The 13,175-nt window shown below is 37.7% G+C and overlaps 3 protein-coding genes across 3 annotated transcripts; all 3 read right to left on the bottom strand.

Annotated features, from left to right (window-relative positions):
* Nucleotides 1-1,095: 1,095 nt before the first annotated feature.
* Nucleotides 1,096-4,068, bottom strand: LOC148578329 (uncharacterized). The gene is made up of 6 exons (XM_088503009.1): nucleotides 3,696-4,068; nucleotides 3,343-3,578; nucleotides 2,668-2,883; nucleotides 2,472-2,564; nucleotides 2,253-2,354; nucleotides 1,096-1,473 (listed from the first exon to the last, which is right to left on the bottom strand). The coding sequence occupies exons 1-6, from the start codon at nucleotides 4,066-4,068 to the stop codon at nucleotides 1,096-1,098; spliced, it is 1,398 nt and encodes a 465-aa protein (XP_088359135.1).
* A 2,755-nt stretch (nucleotides 4,069-6,823) lies between these two features.
* Nucleotides 6,824-8,473, bottom strand: LOC148578328 (uncharacterized). The gene is made up of 4 exons (XM_088500420.1): nucleotides 8,264-8,473; nucleotides 8,074-8,175; nucleotides 7,856-7,949; nucleotides 6,824-7,077 (listed from the first exon to the last, which is right to left on the bottom strand). Exons 1-4 carry the CDS (start codon nucleotides 8,420-8,422, stop codon nucleotides 6,824-6,826), a joined length of 609 nt encoding a protein of 202 aa, XP_088356546.1. The 5' UTR covers nucleotides 8,423-8,473.
* A 228-nt stretch (nucleotides 8,474-8,701) lies between these two features.
* On the bottom strand, nucleotides 8,702-12,237 carry LOC107611469 (uncharacterized). The gene is made up of 4 exons (XM_016313389.2): nucleotides 10,034-12,237; nucleotides 9,640-9,951; nucleotides 9,445-9,550; nucleotides 8,702-9,376 (listed from the first exon to the last, which is right to left on the bottom strand). Exons 1-4 carry the CDS (start codon nucleotides 12,235-12,237, stop codon nucleotides 8,702-8,704), a joined length of 3,297 nt encoding a protein of 1,098 aa, XP_016168875.2.
* Between the last annotated feature and the right edge of the window lie 938 nt (nucleotides 12,238-13,175).

The following is a 13,175-nucleotide window of genomic DNA, read 5'->3' as shown; positions in this document are numbered from 1 at the left end:
TTGACCAGTTCATCATCAATAAATTTTTACTAGAATCAAACTTGTCTGATGAGCAAATTTTGATTAATCTAGATAAACTGACCGATTTGTTATGGTTTTCAAAACACTGCAAAAAACTAATAAATTTAACTATCAATAAATGAAATTAGTTTTATATCTATAAAAAATAAATAAGATTATCATTTCTATGTAGAGAAGAAAATGGAGCTTTTACTTGAAAAAAGCCCACATAAAAGATATAACTTGAGAAGAGAAGAAAAACAATAAGGAAGATGGGGTTGTTTGGAATTTCTAAAAATGTAAAATGAAGAACTTTCATTATAAAAATTATCAAGATAGGAGGTCACTGTCCCCTTGCCATGCATGTACCACTACAGCACAGGCGGGGCTTAGAGGCGCTTTTTTATCCTTTTAGCGGCGGTTTAAAACCGCCACAAAATAGATTTCCGGCGGCTATGGTGACCGCCCTGGTTATGAGCGCTGGGACTGAGTTCAGCGGCGGTTTCCAGCAACCGCTGGTATAACCGCCGCTAAATACGTACTTCGCGGCATCTGTTAAAAAACCGCCGCAAAATAAACATTCTACGATTCTCTACTTTATTTATCAGCGGTTTAAAAACCGCCGCGAATCAATTCAGTTTCCTCTAAATCAATGTATTTTGCGGCTTTCGTACAACCGCCGCAGTATAGGTCCGGTTTGTCTCCATGTTTATAGGCGGTTGCGAACCGCCGCAATCCACCATACAAGTGCCATATATTTTTAGTCTTTCTGGCGTTTTAAAAACCGCCGCCAAGTTAAGGAAAAAATAAAAAAAAAAAACGCAGAATTTGGGTTTTTATTTATGAAATTACGTAAAATTTTCTTAAATATTATAATAAATTTGTTTCCTTGGATCTCTAATTATTTTAAGAGTGACTGTATTGACGGATAGAATCTAAACTTGTGACAAAACCAGAAAAATATCCAAAAACCAAAATGTATTTATCAAAATATCAACAAAATAGATCTCTTGCTAAGAGTTACCTAGTCTACTTCAAAAAAAGTATGCATCCATCCAAAACAATTTAAATCCTAAACTACTATTTTCTACTGCATCATTCCACTGAACACATCTCTGCAGCAATCTCTGGTGGCAGCTCCTCACCCTGTCGTTGAAAAAGATAAATCAAAGCACTCTCCATTACCTTTATCCTTTTCTTGTCTGCTGCTGCTTCATCTTCCATCGCCTTCCTTTTCAACTTCTCGGCTTCCAGTTCTGTCTGTAGTTCATTCAGCTTCCTTTGCGTCTCCTCTTCTAGGACTCTGTTTACTGATGGTTGCAAATTTGTACCAAAGAGTTGACTGGGAGTCGGTCCAATACCCATTCCACGCACTCTACCCGGTTTCTCTCTTCCGAAAACCTGAGCAAGGGAATCATTTTGAGACAAGACTCTAGAAGTTTCATCTTGTTGCTCAATCTCCAGAAGTCTTTCCTACAGACATAAAACAACAATATAGATCCGATTCATGTACATTCAACTTAACTAAAACTTAAACTGAGTTTATATTTGAGGCATACGATAAGCATAAGCATGCATAGGGATATACATCTGAAGTGAGAGCAGAGAATAATTTTGAATGGATTGGATTCCAGTTCTGTCACAAAATCAATTTGAGGAACCACAAGACACCCAAGTACGCTATAGATTTCATTATTCAGATCTCCCTGGATTCCAAGACTTATACTGTTCTTTCTCTATTACTAAACTTGGATTCCAACCTTCTACTGTTCTCTCTCTATTACTAAACTTATGCATATTACACGCTCTCAGAATATCGCTCATTTAAGTAAATGTATAAATACATAAGTAAATAAATAAAATGGGCAGAGAAATAATTCAATACTAGTTACAGCATGTAATTTTGATAATTTCTCCTAATCATGTGTTACATATATATTTTGAAACAAATAATTAGAGCTGTTAAAACATCATTATTCATAACACACTTATCAAAAGTTCTGCCCAAATAAAGAACCTTTTTGAAAATTCAGATATTTTGTAAATTAATTGAATCTATCAAATGTAACAAGTGTACTTCATGATGTATAAGCGTTGGACCCAAAAGCTTATTTGTAAAGATCGAATGAAAAGAAACCCACAACCTATTTTCAGCTCAGCACACAAGGAATAGGCAACTAAGAAGCAGCAATGAACTATGGATGCATTAGAAATCATAAATGTAATGACTAAACATACTAAGTTGTACTTACACCAATTTCTCTCGCCTCATCATTAATATAAGAGCCATCCCTTCTTTTGTGAACCTTGACCCACAACTCTCCTCTACTGACTATCCTTCCTTCTTGTTCTGACTGAAATAACAAAGTTTAATCCATCACCGAAGACCACGCAATCAGGGAGAATAAAAAATTAAACAGGGATTATGCAGAGCAGTACAATACTGAACAGTGAATAAAAAAGTACACTACCTCTTCTTCCCTCCGTCGAGCCAGGCTTTTTGAACCGCCAGTATGGGTATACAGCTGTTTTTTTCGATTTAACGCATTTTTCCTGCACTTCTCCTATTGGTCCATAAGAGATAAACGGGGATTAGAAACTGTTTTAAAAAAGACACAATGCAAAGGTGATTGTACTATGTTATACCAATATAAAAACTATTTTTACCTTCGTCTCAGGTTTAGCGCGATAATCAAGGTACCATCTCCAGTGATCTCGATCAATTCCTGGCGGATGGTTCTCGATATTTTCTTCAGTCGACAGTGTTGGCTCGTAGTAATCATCATACAATCTCAGCCTTGTATCTTTCCAGGACTTCCCCATACTTTTCAAGATATTTTTTTTTATAACCCCGTCACTATCTTCATCAAACTCAAAGATTTGCTGCATAAATGACACGATTTGTTAAAAATATTTGTTGTAACACTCCCTGGTCAAGGAGCAGGTAAAGGTAGCCATCCATTACAAAAACATCTTTTAGCAATAAAGAATAAATCGAAGAAGCTGCACCAACCGACCAGAACCCAAAAAAATGGAGTAAAAGATGTTTATTGACTCAAATATAATATTGATTAAAAAAATGCACAAAGGGATTGAAAATTGTATAATGTCATTAACAGAAATCCACAAGCTAACAAATTAAAAAGGAAAAATTCCAACTCATATCTTAAGAGTACACAGAAGTTTGTGAATAAAATCGGTATATTCATGAACCACTTTATATCCAAACACTTTGTGTTATATTTAAGTTACTTTTAATTTAAGAATAAATTACTATTCCTAAAATAATCAATTCTAATCATGAATAAGCAGATGTAACTTAGATCGGATATAAACTCTTACCTTAACACATTCGAAATAAACTTTTTCTTTAGTGGTAACGTGACGCCAACTTTCCTCGCAGATAGGAAATTTACCGTAGTCAGATCCAAGCATACCGAGAACGCCACTCAACAGGCCAGCTTCGTCTCCAACTGCCTGCTTTTCATTGTTGAACCTAAGCACGATCCTTCTACCATTGGGCCGTTCCATAGCCTCCCTCACACTCAGTTTAGCCGGCTTGATTGTGCCATTGGAATCTACAAGCCAATTATAAACCTTTATATATGTCTCCATTGTAGACCGTTTGCACGAAGAAAATTAAATAACACATACTATAGCGCAAATTGAAGATGGTAAATCAAAAAGAAAGTTACCGATGGTCTTAACAGTCCAATACTCTGTTGTCTTCCGTCCTTTGCGACTCTGAGCTTTAGAAGCAACAAAGCTGTCGTCAACTTCTTGATCAATAGAATCCACTTCTTGAGCATTGGCGTCCAAGTTTAAGTGTCCCGGCTCCGAGTTTTGACTGCTATAAGTGCGCGTCTGTGGAGCAGGCCTTGGTTCACTGCGCGGTGGACGGAACGGGCGTACGGTTGTATGAACACTACCACAGCTTGCTTGGGGAATTTCAGAGTCATCTTGGTGGAGAGCCGAAGTCGGAGACGGAACCGAAGCCGGTGCCTTTTGAGACTGCTGGCATGCTGGTCCTGATTTAGCCTTTTTGGTAAATCGGCCTTTCCTAGCCATCTTATATACATAATAACATGATGCAGGCCAAAAATCGAAACATTAACTCCAGCAACATAGTTTGCAGGTAAATTTTGTTTATATATACTATAACCCACAAAATTAACTTGTATACAACGCTATGAGTTACTCAGCACAAGACATGGTTATAAGCTCAGATACTCTACTTGTTTTTTATAAGCGAGATTCATAATTACAGGAGCAAATTTAGAACCTTAAGGCCAAAAAGAAGTTATAACACCAAATGAAACCAAAATAAACAAATGAAGTAACGTGTTCTCAGGGGGAAGGTACAAGACATAACACGCCTACTGTGCAGACCATGATCTATGTATATACCACGATATGCTTAAATCAAATGCACATGGAATGATCACAGCCATTGGTGCTTCGCGAGTGCTGTATATCTTTATGTAAAAATGAAGAACCTTTTTTTTCGCATTTTTCCTTATGAAGTTATGATAATTTCATTACTATAAGAAATTAAGTTTCGTTAGTTTAATAATTAGTTCATTAATTTATCTTAAAAAATGTTAGATACCGATTTTAATTTTGTGTATATAAAAACTGGTTAAAAAACAAAATTTTGAACTATAGCGATGTGTTCTTAATCTCCCAAATCCCTACCCTTCATCTTTTCTTTTCAGTTAGATTAAACTCCCAAGCATACCCTAAGAGAATATTAACACAGTAAAGAAAAGCCATCACAGTATCAACACATAGATGGAATAATGATATGAAAAATTCCTAAACTGTAGCACTACTCATGAAAATACCAGCAATGTAAAAGGGGTTAAGATTTAAAATACACTCATGAGAATCAAATTCATTCAATGCCTCCCAGAACACCTAATGCAATCACATTAGAACATCACAAATGGCCATTGGAAGAAACAGGGGTGGTTACCAGAACAAAGAGGGCGGGCCTAACAGCCTTTCCAAACCCACGACTACGAAAATAATAGGGAGAGCGACGTTACCTGCAGGTTCTGGAAGCTGAAAAAACAAGGATACAAAAGAGCAGTTCTCCTCGACGACAACAAATACAGGCCAGATCAGGGAGCTATGGTTGCGCGGGTTATGAAGTGTTTGAGAAGTGAGTAGAAGTGGTAGGGCGCAGGAGATGAGGATTTTGAAATTAGGTTGAAATAGGTCCAAAACTTGTTTCCCCAAGTTACTATTGCCTAAATAAAACGAAACTGAGACGCGGGAGTGATAAAAGTGGGAGAAAACTGATATATTAAAAATTCAATGGTACATAAATTTAGAACTTATTCTTTAATTTTACAAAAACAATAATAATAATAATAATAATAATAATAATAATAATAATAATAAGTGGCAGATTCTAAAATCTTATAAAGAGGGGACCGAAATGATAAAATTGGAAGTATCATATTAAAATTCAAAGTTAAAAAAAATGTTGCTTTTAATAATATTATTTTAAACTAAATTTAATTTTAAAGGAATCATTTCTATCAGTTTTTTAAAAAAAAAAATTCTAAATTTTATCCAAATTATAAAAGATACAAGTCATAAAACGTAAATAATATAACTTTGTTTCTCCATTACGTTTAATATATGTATTTAAGATAAATTAAAAAATATAAAATAGATGATAAATTTATATTAATAAATAATTCACTTAATATATTTTGATTTTAATATTATAAAAAATAAACTTTAATCTAATATATTATGTATATAATTTCTTACATTCATTTAGAAATTATTATAAAAACTAAAGTATCTTTATATAATAATAAATAGAAGAATTACAAAAAAAAAAAATTGATAGAACAGTAGCAAATAAATTTAAAACTCATGAAATGGGATTTGAACTCATGCTTTTTGGAGTATAAATTGTCTTCATTTTAACCATTGAATTAGAAGCTATATTATAAAAATTTACTAAACATTATATTGATAATCTTTTATGTTTTTATTAGCGGGCCATTGACCACTATCACATTCTCATTCATTTTATTAAGAGTTATCAATATATTACTTGATCAGTCAATGTGTCATTGAATAGTGTTTTAGTGGAAACAATTGATTATCAACTTGGAGAACCAGTTCTATCATAATTGGAATTGATGGGGGAACATGCTAGAATGGTCATGACTATAGCATCACATCTAATAGTGAAGAAGTGTTTCTAAAAATATACAAACATTATATTAAATTTGGCATAGCATAGGTTTTTTTTTTATTTTTCGTAATTGAGGATGGCATCTTAGCGTATATTATTTAATTTGATTAATGGATATGAATAAAGCTGTTCTAGTTTTGCTATGTGATCAGATGTTTATTATATTTATATATATAAGCCCTTCAAAAGACTTTGCAGTCCCTTTGGGAAAATATATAAAATCAAAATGACAAATGACTCTAAAGAAGGCTTAAATATGAAAATCAGATGACAGTAATCATGAATTCAGCATATTGCATATGGCCTAATATAGGAATGAATTATCCACTAAATTTCTACCTAAGAAAAACAAAAAAACACAGTAAATTAAAACCACTACCAGTGATGGATGTATTAGTCTAGATAAATCAACTATAGTTCATTCATAATAATATAACTGGCATTAATAATAAGAAGCTAGTAGACTAGTGGCTTTCTATGTAGCATAATAACAATCCAAGGTAATACAGAAAATAGTTATAAAGTCAAGATAAAGTTCAACCACCACGTCCTGGCTACCCTGTACAACCTAGACCGCAATTCTTCAGACTAACCAACATATTCTCAAGGGTTCAAGTATCTAGTAGCCCACACAGCCAAGTGCCATGCATTCCTCTTCTCAGGAGACATTCCACTATAAGGATCTTCATTCTCTTCTGGCGTCAAATTCAGATCATATGATAGAGTGGAAGCCTTGGGTCCATCAGCATCCTCGCCATCAGATCTATCGGAAGGGACAACATCCTCTCCATCCAATGAATCTGGAACCACCTCCCCCGGTGCTTCAGACTCCTTCTGAATATTCTCACGAGACATTCCTGATAGTTGCAAGGTAGCCAAGCAAGCCCGGATTAAGAGGATTAAGTGTGTGAATTGCGTGATAAAAAATCTTAACATCTAAGTCAATTGCTTCTTTAGTCAGCCAACAATGGGATAACTAGTTAGTGAAGACACAAGAGTATTGATAGGAAGAAAATAAGACACAACTAATAAGCAAAAAGAACGTGTTAACCCAATTTTCAAATTGATCCGGAAAAAGATCAAACCAGACAAATCAGAACAGGATGTTCTGCACAGATTGGAACTGAGGTAAAACACAATAATATGAGTAACAGCTAATGTACTGCTATGAATTATTTGCCATTTTGGGTTTATGACAAGGGTCAATGCCACTATTATCTCAGGTGAGTTCCTTAGGGTGTATCTATTGGTTGAAATCATGAAAAGGAAGGGAAGACAGTGAGGGGACTAGGAGAGTGAAATTAAGCAGAATTTATTCATGAAACCATTCATTTTCTCCCTTCCCTTCCCTTCCAACATCTTAACTCTCAGAGGAACACTTAGGAAGTTATTTATTTCAAATAAGACCAACATGTGATAAAATTTTCGTATGCAACCTAACTAGGCCGTAAAATATTATGGTTTACATCAAATTAGTTATCATGAATGTAGACATATATATATATATACATACATATATAAGTCTGAATTCATATATGTGTTAATATTTATTTTAAGTGATTGAAATAGTTAAACTCATAGTGGATTAAACATATTCAGATCATATAAATATCTTAAAGGCCGAGTCTTTCTTACTGTCCCATAGTCGATCAAGGCCATGTACTATGAGGTTGAATTCCTCCCGTGCCGCAATTTCCAGTTCAACAACAAGGGAGTTTTCATGCCGTGACTGCAAACATACACAAGTGATTCTAATTTATCACAGCAGCAAAATTGAAATTAGAATTGAATTAAGTAGTTCGAGAACTTTCATGTACGCTATTTAAATACTTTTGTAAATCATGAACATTTACCTTCACCTCGTCGAGTATTTCCTGTGAGCACCACGTATCCGTACTTGTTATAAACTGAAACCCAAATTTTGCCCGGTACATACGGTCCCATTGATTCAATTCCTAAAATGTAAGCATAATCAACTGAATTGGATTTCATACACGAACATGAAAAAGAAATCGGTTAGAAAGTGGGCAGCAACATTCAAACCTTCATCATTGAACCCGGCGCATGACCAATGGCTTGAGTGAGGTGTCTGCGACCAGAAAAGGCATCCAGCCATGATTGTATACTGGACTCATTGAACCACAACTTCCTTGCAAATGATGTTGCGTCATCCAGGGAATAGAATGGGGACGCCTCTATCATCTTCTCTCCGAAACAGCGGCTGCTGCAAATGAGATAGAAGTCTCGGCACTCCAATTTTCCTGATAGGCCAAAGACATAGAACCATTAGAAGAAGGACACCAAAAAAATGTGAGTGTAAGAAGACTTGAAGGAGAAGTTACAGCAATGTGAAGATCCAGTTAAATCTAAGAGCTTTGTACTAGTAGATAAGTTATAAAAAAATCGACAATAAGTCGATATATTCGTCCCTTCTTTAGTATATTAAAATATGAGCTACATGATTGATGGACATCTAGTGTTTTAGGAATCGGCGGCCTCATCACAATCTTCAACCCCGTCATTAGTGGATTCCTCTAAATCGCCGTCTCTTGTCAGCCGCAGGCCTTCGACATCAAACTCAGGCATCGTAGTCATACAAGCCTGGGGGTGAAGGTCGACCTCACAATGTTCAAAATCCTCGCCCATGTCAAACAAATCTCGTGGCTTCACATGGAATACTACACTCCATCCGTTGTCCACCTCATCCTCCACGTAGAACACAAGACGCGCCTCAGATGCCAGGATGTACGGCTCATCGTCTTCTCGATCACCGGTGTGAATCGAAGTGGCAAAATTGATGCAGGTGTGGCCCAACACGTCGTGTCGGATGCCTCTGCCCGACGTGGTGTCTGCCCAAAGACACTTGAACAACACAACAGTGAATTGACCACTGTAATTCAGTTCGATGATGTCCAATAATCTTCCGTAGTACGAGACACCGCCAACAGCAACATTGGCATCCCGTTTACTTGCATAACTTCTAGTGTCTGAAGTGACATAGACACCGCTATTCTGTGTTTTCATTCCTTCCTCCCTCGACATGGTTCTGAATTTAAATCCATTGACGTTGTAGGCCTGATAGCGTCTGGCCTGATCAAGGGGACCGCATGCAAGCCACTGCAACTCGTTCGAATGACTGGTGCTTCCAAATGGGACCTGGCATTGAACCATTAGAGCCAAGTAATCATCAAAGGGTATTAGGATCCTGAGATAGTAAGGATTACCTGATGCCTGAACCAGTTCGGAAATTCTCTGTGCACAACACTATCTATGTGAGACTGGGACCTGGTTCTAGTTCGCAGTTTTCTCTTTGTGATAGCTCTGTACTCACTATGCATACAGTAATTTTAATCAAGTTCAATACTATCACATCCATATTGGCTGACGGTATAAATTTAAAACTCAGGCTCTGTACTTACTCCAAGAATTTCTCAACAGCACCGCAGTTGACAAGTACATGACGGTGTGCTTGAAACTTTTCTATTGCGGTTAGAGTAAAAAATGAAGATGCCCCAACCGCCTTTCCGACATCTGGGATCATGCTGGCAATCTCGCTCGGCAGATCATCACTCGGCCGATCGTCAACACGCGTTGGTCGGTTGATCCTAGTCTCGACATCATCTAGGTATCTTGAACAGAATGTGAGAATCTCCTCGGATAAGTAACCCTCTGCAATCGATCCTTCAGGTTGTGCCCTATTACGCACATACTGTTTGAGACGACATAGGTACCTTCGGAAGGCAACAACATATAAGTTACTATATGATAGCTATCCCATTAAAACAGAACGCGCAAGTTTAAGTAGATCTTTACCTCTCGATTGGGTACATCCACCGGTAATGCACTGGGCCACCAATACGTACCTCGTCGACTAAATGAACCGTTAGATGAACCATGACTGTGAAGAAGGAAGGTGGAAATATCATCTCCATGTGGCATAGAGTATTGACCACACGATCCTGAAGGAGAGGAAGTTGTTGAGGATCTATGGATTTACTGCATATTAGTCGGAAAAAGGTTGATAACTCAGCCAGGACGACGGCCACTGTGGTGGGCAATACATGTTTTGACGCAATTGGCAATAGATGTTCCATCAGAATGTGGCAGTCATGACTCTTCAACCCGTGTAACTTGCGATGTTTTAAATCAATGCAGCGAGAGATGTTGCTAGAGTACCCGTCAGGAAAGACCACATTCTTGATAATCCTAAGAAAGACATCCTTCTGTGGATTGGACATGGTAAAGACTGCAGCGGGATACTTTCCACCTTCAAGTGGCCACATATCTTGCCTGATTCCCATCAATTGGAGATCTTTTCGAGCTTTTAGGTGGTCTTTGGATCTACCGCTCTCGTTCAACATGGTGTAAACAATATTGTCGCATACATTCTTCTCTATGTGCATCACGTCAAGGTTGTGACGTAATTCGTTGTTCTCCCAGTAGGGCAGATCAAAGAATATACTCCTCTTTTTCCAGGGAGACTCATCTTGCATCACGGTTTGCTGTCCGCGCCTTCTTTTGCCGCCCACCGCTTGCACCTTGCCCTGTGAGACGGGCACACCTTCCAATTGTCTCAGGACATCCCTGCCAGTCAATTTGGTAGGTGGGGATCTATCCTCTACCTTGCCATCAAATCTACTCAGGTCCTGTCTATACCTGTGATCGCAATGCAGGAAGCGACGATGACCCATATAACACCATTTCTGACTGAAGGTGAGTCGCTTAGTCTCGGCGTCCAAATTGCACGTGGGGCAAGCTCTCCCGCCGTACGTATTCCAGCCAGATAAATTGCCCAAGCCAGGAAAATCACTGATAGTCCACATCAACGCAGCACGCATCTTGAATGTTTTCTTCTCACTGGCGTCGTAGGTATCAACACCGGCCCACAACTGCTTCAACTCATCGATCAGGGGCTGTAGGTACACGTCTATGTCATTGCCAGGCATTTTAGGACCGGGAATAATCATAGAGAGAATAAAGTTGGTTTGTTTCATGCAAATCCATGGGGGTAAGTTGTATGGAATAAGAATCACTGGCCATATTGAGTACTTTGAACTGAGGTTTCCATAAGGATTGAAGCCATCACTGGCCAGGGCTAAGCGAACACTGCGCGGATCACATGAAAAGTCAGTATATCTCATGTCAAATGCTTTCCAACCCTCGCCGTCTCTGGGATGCCTCAGGAAACCGTCAGAGTTGGTTCCTCTCTTGTGCCACAACATGTCTACTGATGTCTTGCTAGACATGAATAATCGCTGCAACCGTGGAATCAGAGGAAAGTAGCGGAGAATCTTCGCCGGCAGAGGTTTCCCATTCTTCTTGACAACGGCGTTGATCCTTACTATGGAACTCTTCCGGGTCTTTTGTTTCCACCTGGATGCTCCACAATGTTTGCATCTAGACAGGTCTTGATCGGAGCCCCGATATAGCATGCAGTCATTTGGACATGCATCTATCTTCTTATACTCAATACCGAGCTTTCTTATGATCCTCTTGGCATCGTGCAACGTCTTTGGAATCGCTGCATGCTCAAAGGCATCCCCCAGTAGCTCTAGAATCAAACTGAAAGCCTTGTCACTCACTCCGCACATGCACTTGATATGGTAGAGCCTCACCAAGAAAGAGAGTTTCGAGAATCTTGAGCATCCCGGATACAATTCCTGCTCGCCATCCTCCAGCAAGTCGTGAAAGGCACGAGTCTCGCGGCTAGGTTCGTCAGATATGTACGGCAACCCCTCCGCAACGTCTTCGACGTGACCCCTCATCGAGTCTTCATCGTCACTCTGCAGTCCCGGCAAGTTGAATGCATCGTGGACCATGTCACGAATTTGATCGCCTGAATTTACAGTGGGTTCTAATTCTTCCCTACCGCTACGTCTCTCGTCTACTATCCTCTCACCGTGATGTAACCAGAAGGTATAGTTAGGGGGAAAGGGTTTCATCAGAAGATGATCGTAGGCGTCCTCTCTAGTTTGAAAAAATCGGAACCCACACAAAGGGCATGGACAATGTATCATCCCATCGGATGATGAATTGGCAAATGCGAAGTCAAGGAATCTATTCAGACCATCCCTATACTCTACACTACCTCGTGACTTTGTAATCCAGCTCTTGTCAATGTCTAAATAAATGAAATAGCACAGATAACTAAATGAATAGTAAAAAATTACATTAAACTAAAAAAAGAGGAAAAAGATGGGGTGCGTGTCAAGAAGACCAGTAACAGTTTATCGCAATTAAGATGGGAGAATACCATATGTAATAGACTAGACAATATATTGCTTTCAAAACTATGTAGCAAGCGACGGAATAACTCAAAATGAAAACAGCATTAAAATTACTTGCATCCCAGATAACATGTAGCTCACGAAAAGTATTGGGGAGGAGGCTTACTCATTGCAAAATTCTGTGCTTTCTTAAAAGAATACTTCTATAAAGAATTGCTGGTTCCAAGCCCAAAAAATGAAAAGATAAAGAAAAGGGTCCTTAAAAATTGAAAAAGAAAACAGGAAAAACTGTTAAAATTAAAAAAATAATCAAAAAATATAACTAAACAATCATAATGTACAGAGAATAAAATCTTCAAAATATCTTGAAAAATGGAAAACATAACAGGAATGATAGACAGATTTAAAAGACAACAAAAAAAATATAAAAAAACAATTATAACAGATGTAGTAGCTTAGAATCTTAAAATTGTAGATATGTTATCTTAGATATGCTTCTAAGAAAAATACCAGGTGAACTACGACGAACTCCTTTCTAAAAAAATTACAATTGCGTCGATATATTACTTTTCATATATTCAAATTTAAAATGAAAATTTGTTACCATCTCCAATTAGTCTCAATTTTTCATGAACATAGATATACCTAAAATCTAATTTAACAGCATCTATATCCTACCCATGATAGAAAATATATAATCCAAATATGTCTACGTCAAGTATATAAAG

Source organism: Arachis ipaensis, chromosome B1 (assembly GCF_059453495.1).
Source record: "Arachis ipaensis isolate K30076 ecotype BB chromosome B1, ASM5945349v1, whole genome shotgun sequence".
NCBI lineage: Eukaryota > Viridiplantae > Streptophyta > Magnoliopsida > Fabales > Fabaceae > Arachis > Arachis ipaensis.
This window is presented reverse-complemented; position numbering and strand designations above follow the sequence as displayed.

Bases quoted from the DNA above. Each gene is read 5' to 3' on its own strand.
- LOC148578329 (XM_088503009.1), bottom strand. From the start codon at position 4,068: ATGGCTAGGAAAGGCCGATTTACCAAAAAGGCTAAATCAGGACCAGCA. The intron at 2,355-2,471 runs GTAGTGTACTTT...TTGTTATTTCAG, and splicing joins CTCGACGGAGGGAAGAAGAG to TCAGAACAAGAAGGAAGGAT. The intron at 1,474-2,252 runs GTAAGTACAACT...TTATGTCTGTAG, and splicing joins ATGAGGCGAGAGAAATTGGT to GAAAGACTTCTGGAGATTGA.
- LOC148578328 (XM_088500420.1), bottom strand. From the start codon at position 8,422: ATGATAGAGGCGTCCCCATTCTATTCCCTGGATGACGCAACATCATTT. The intron at 8,176-8,263 runs GTTTGAATGTTG...CTTACATTTTAG, and splicing joins CGCCGGGTTCAATGATGAAG to GAATTGAATCAATGGGACCG. The intron at 7,078-7,855 runs GTAAGAAAGACT...TGCAACTATCAG, and splicing joins CCTTGATCGACTATGGGACA to GAATGTCTCGTGAGAATATT.
- LOC107611469 (XM_016313389.2), bottom strand. From the start codon at position 12,237: ATGATACATTGTCCATGCCCTTTGTGTGGGTTCCGATTTTTTCAAACT. The intron at 9,952-10,033 runs GTAAAGATCTAC...TGCCTTCCGAAG, and splicing joins TGGATGTACCCAATCGAGAG to GTACCTATGTCGTCTCAAAC. The intron at 9,377-9,444 runs GTAATCCTTACT...GTTCAATGCCAG, and splicing joins CGAACTGGTTCAGGCATCAG to GTCCCATTTGGAAGCACCAG.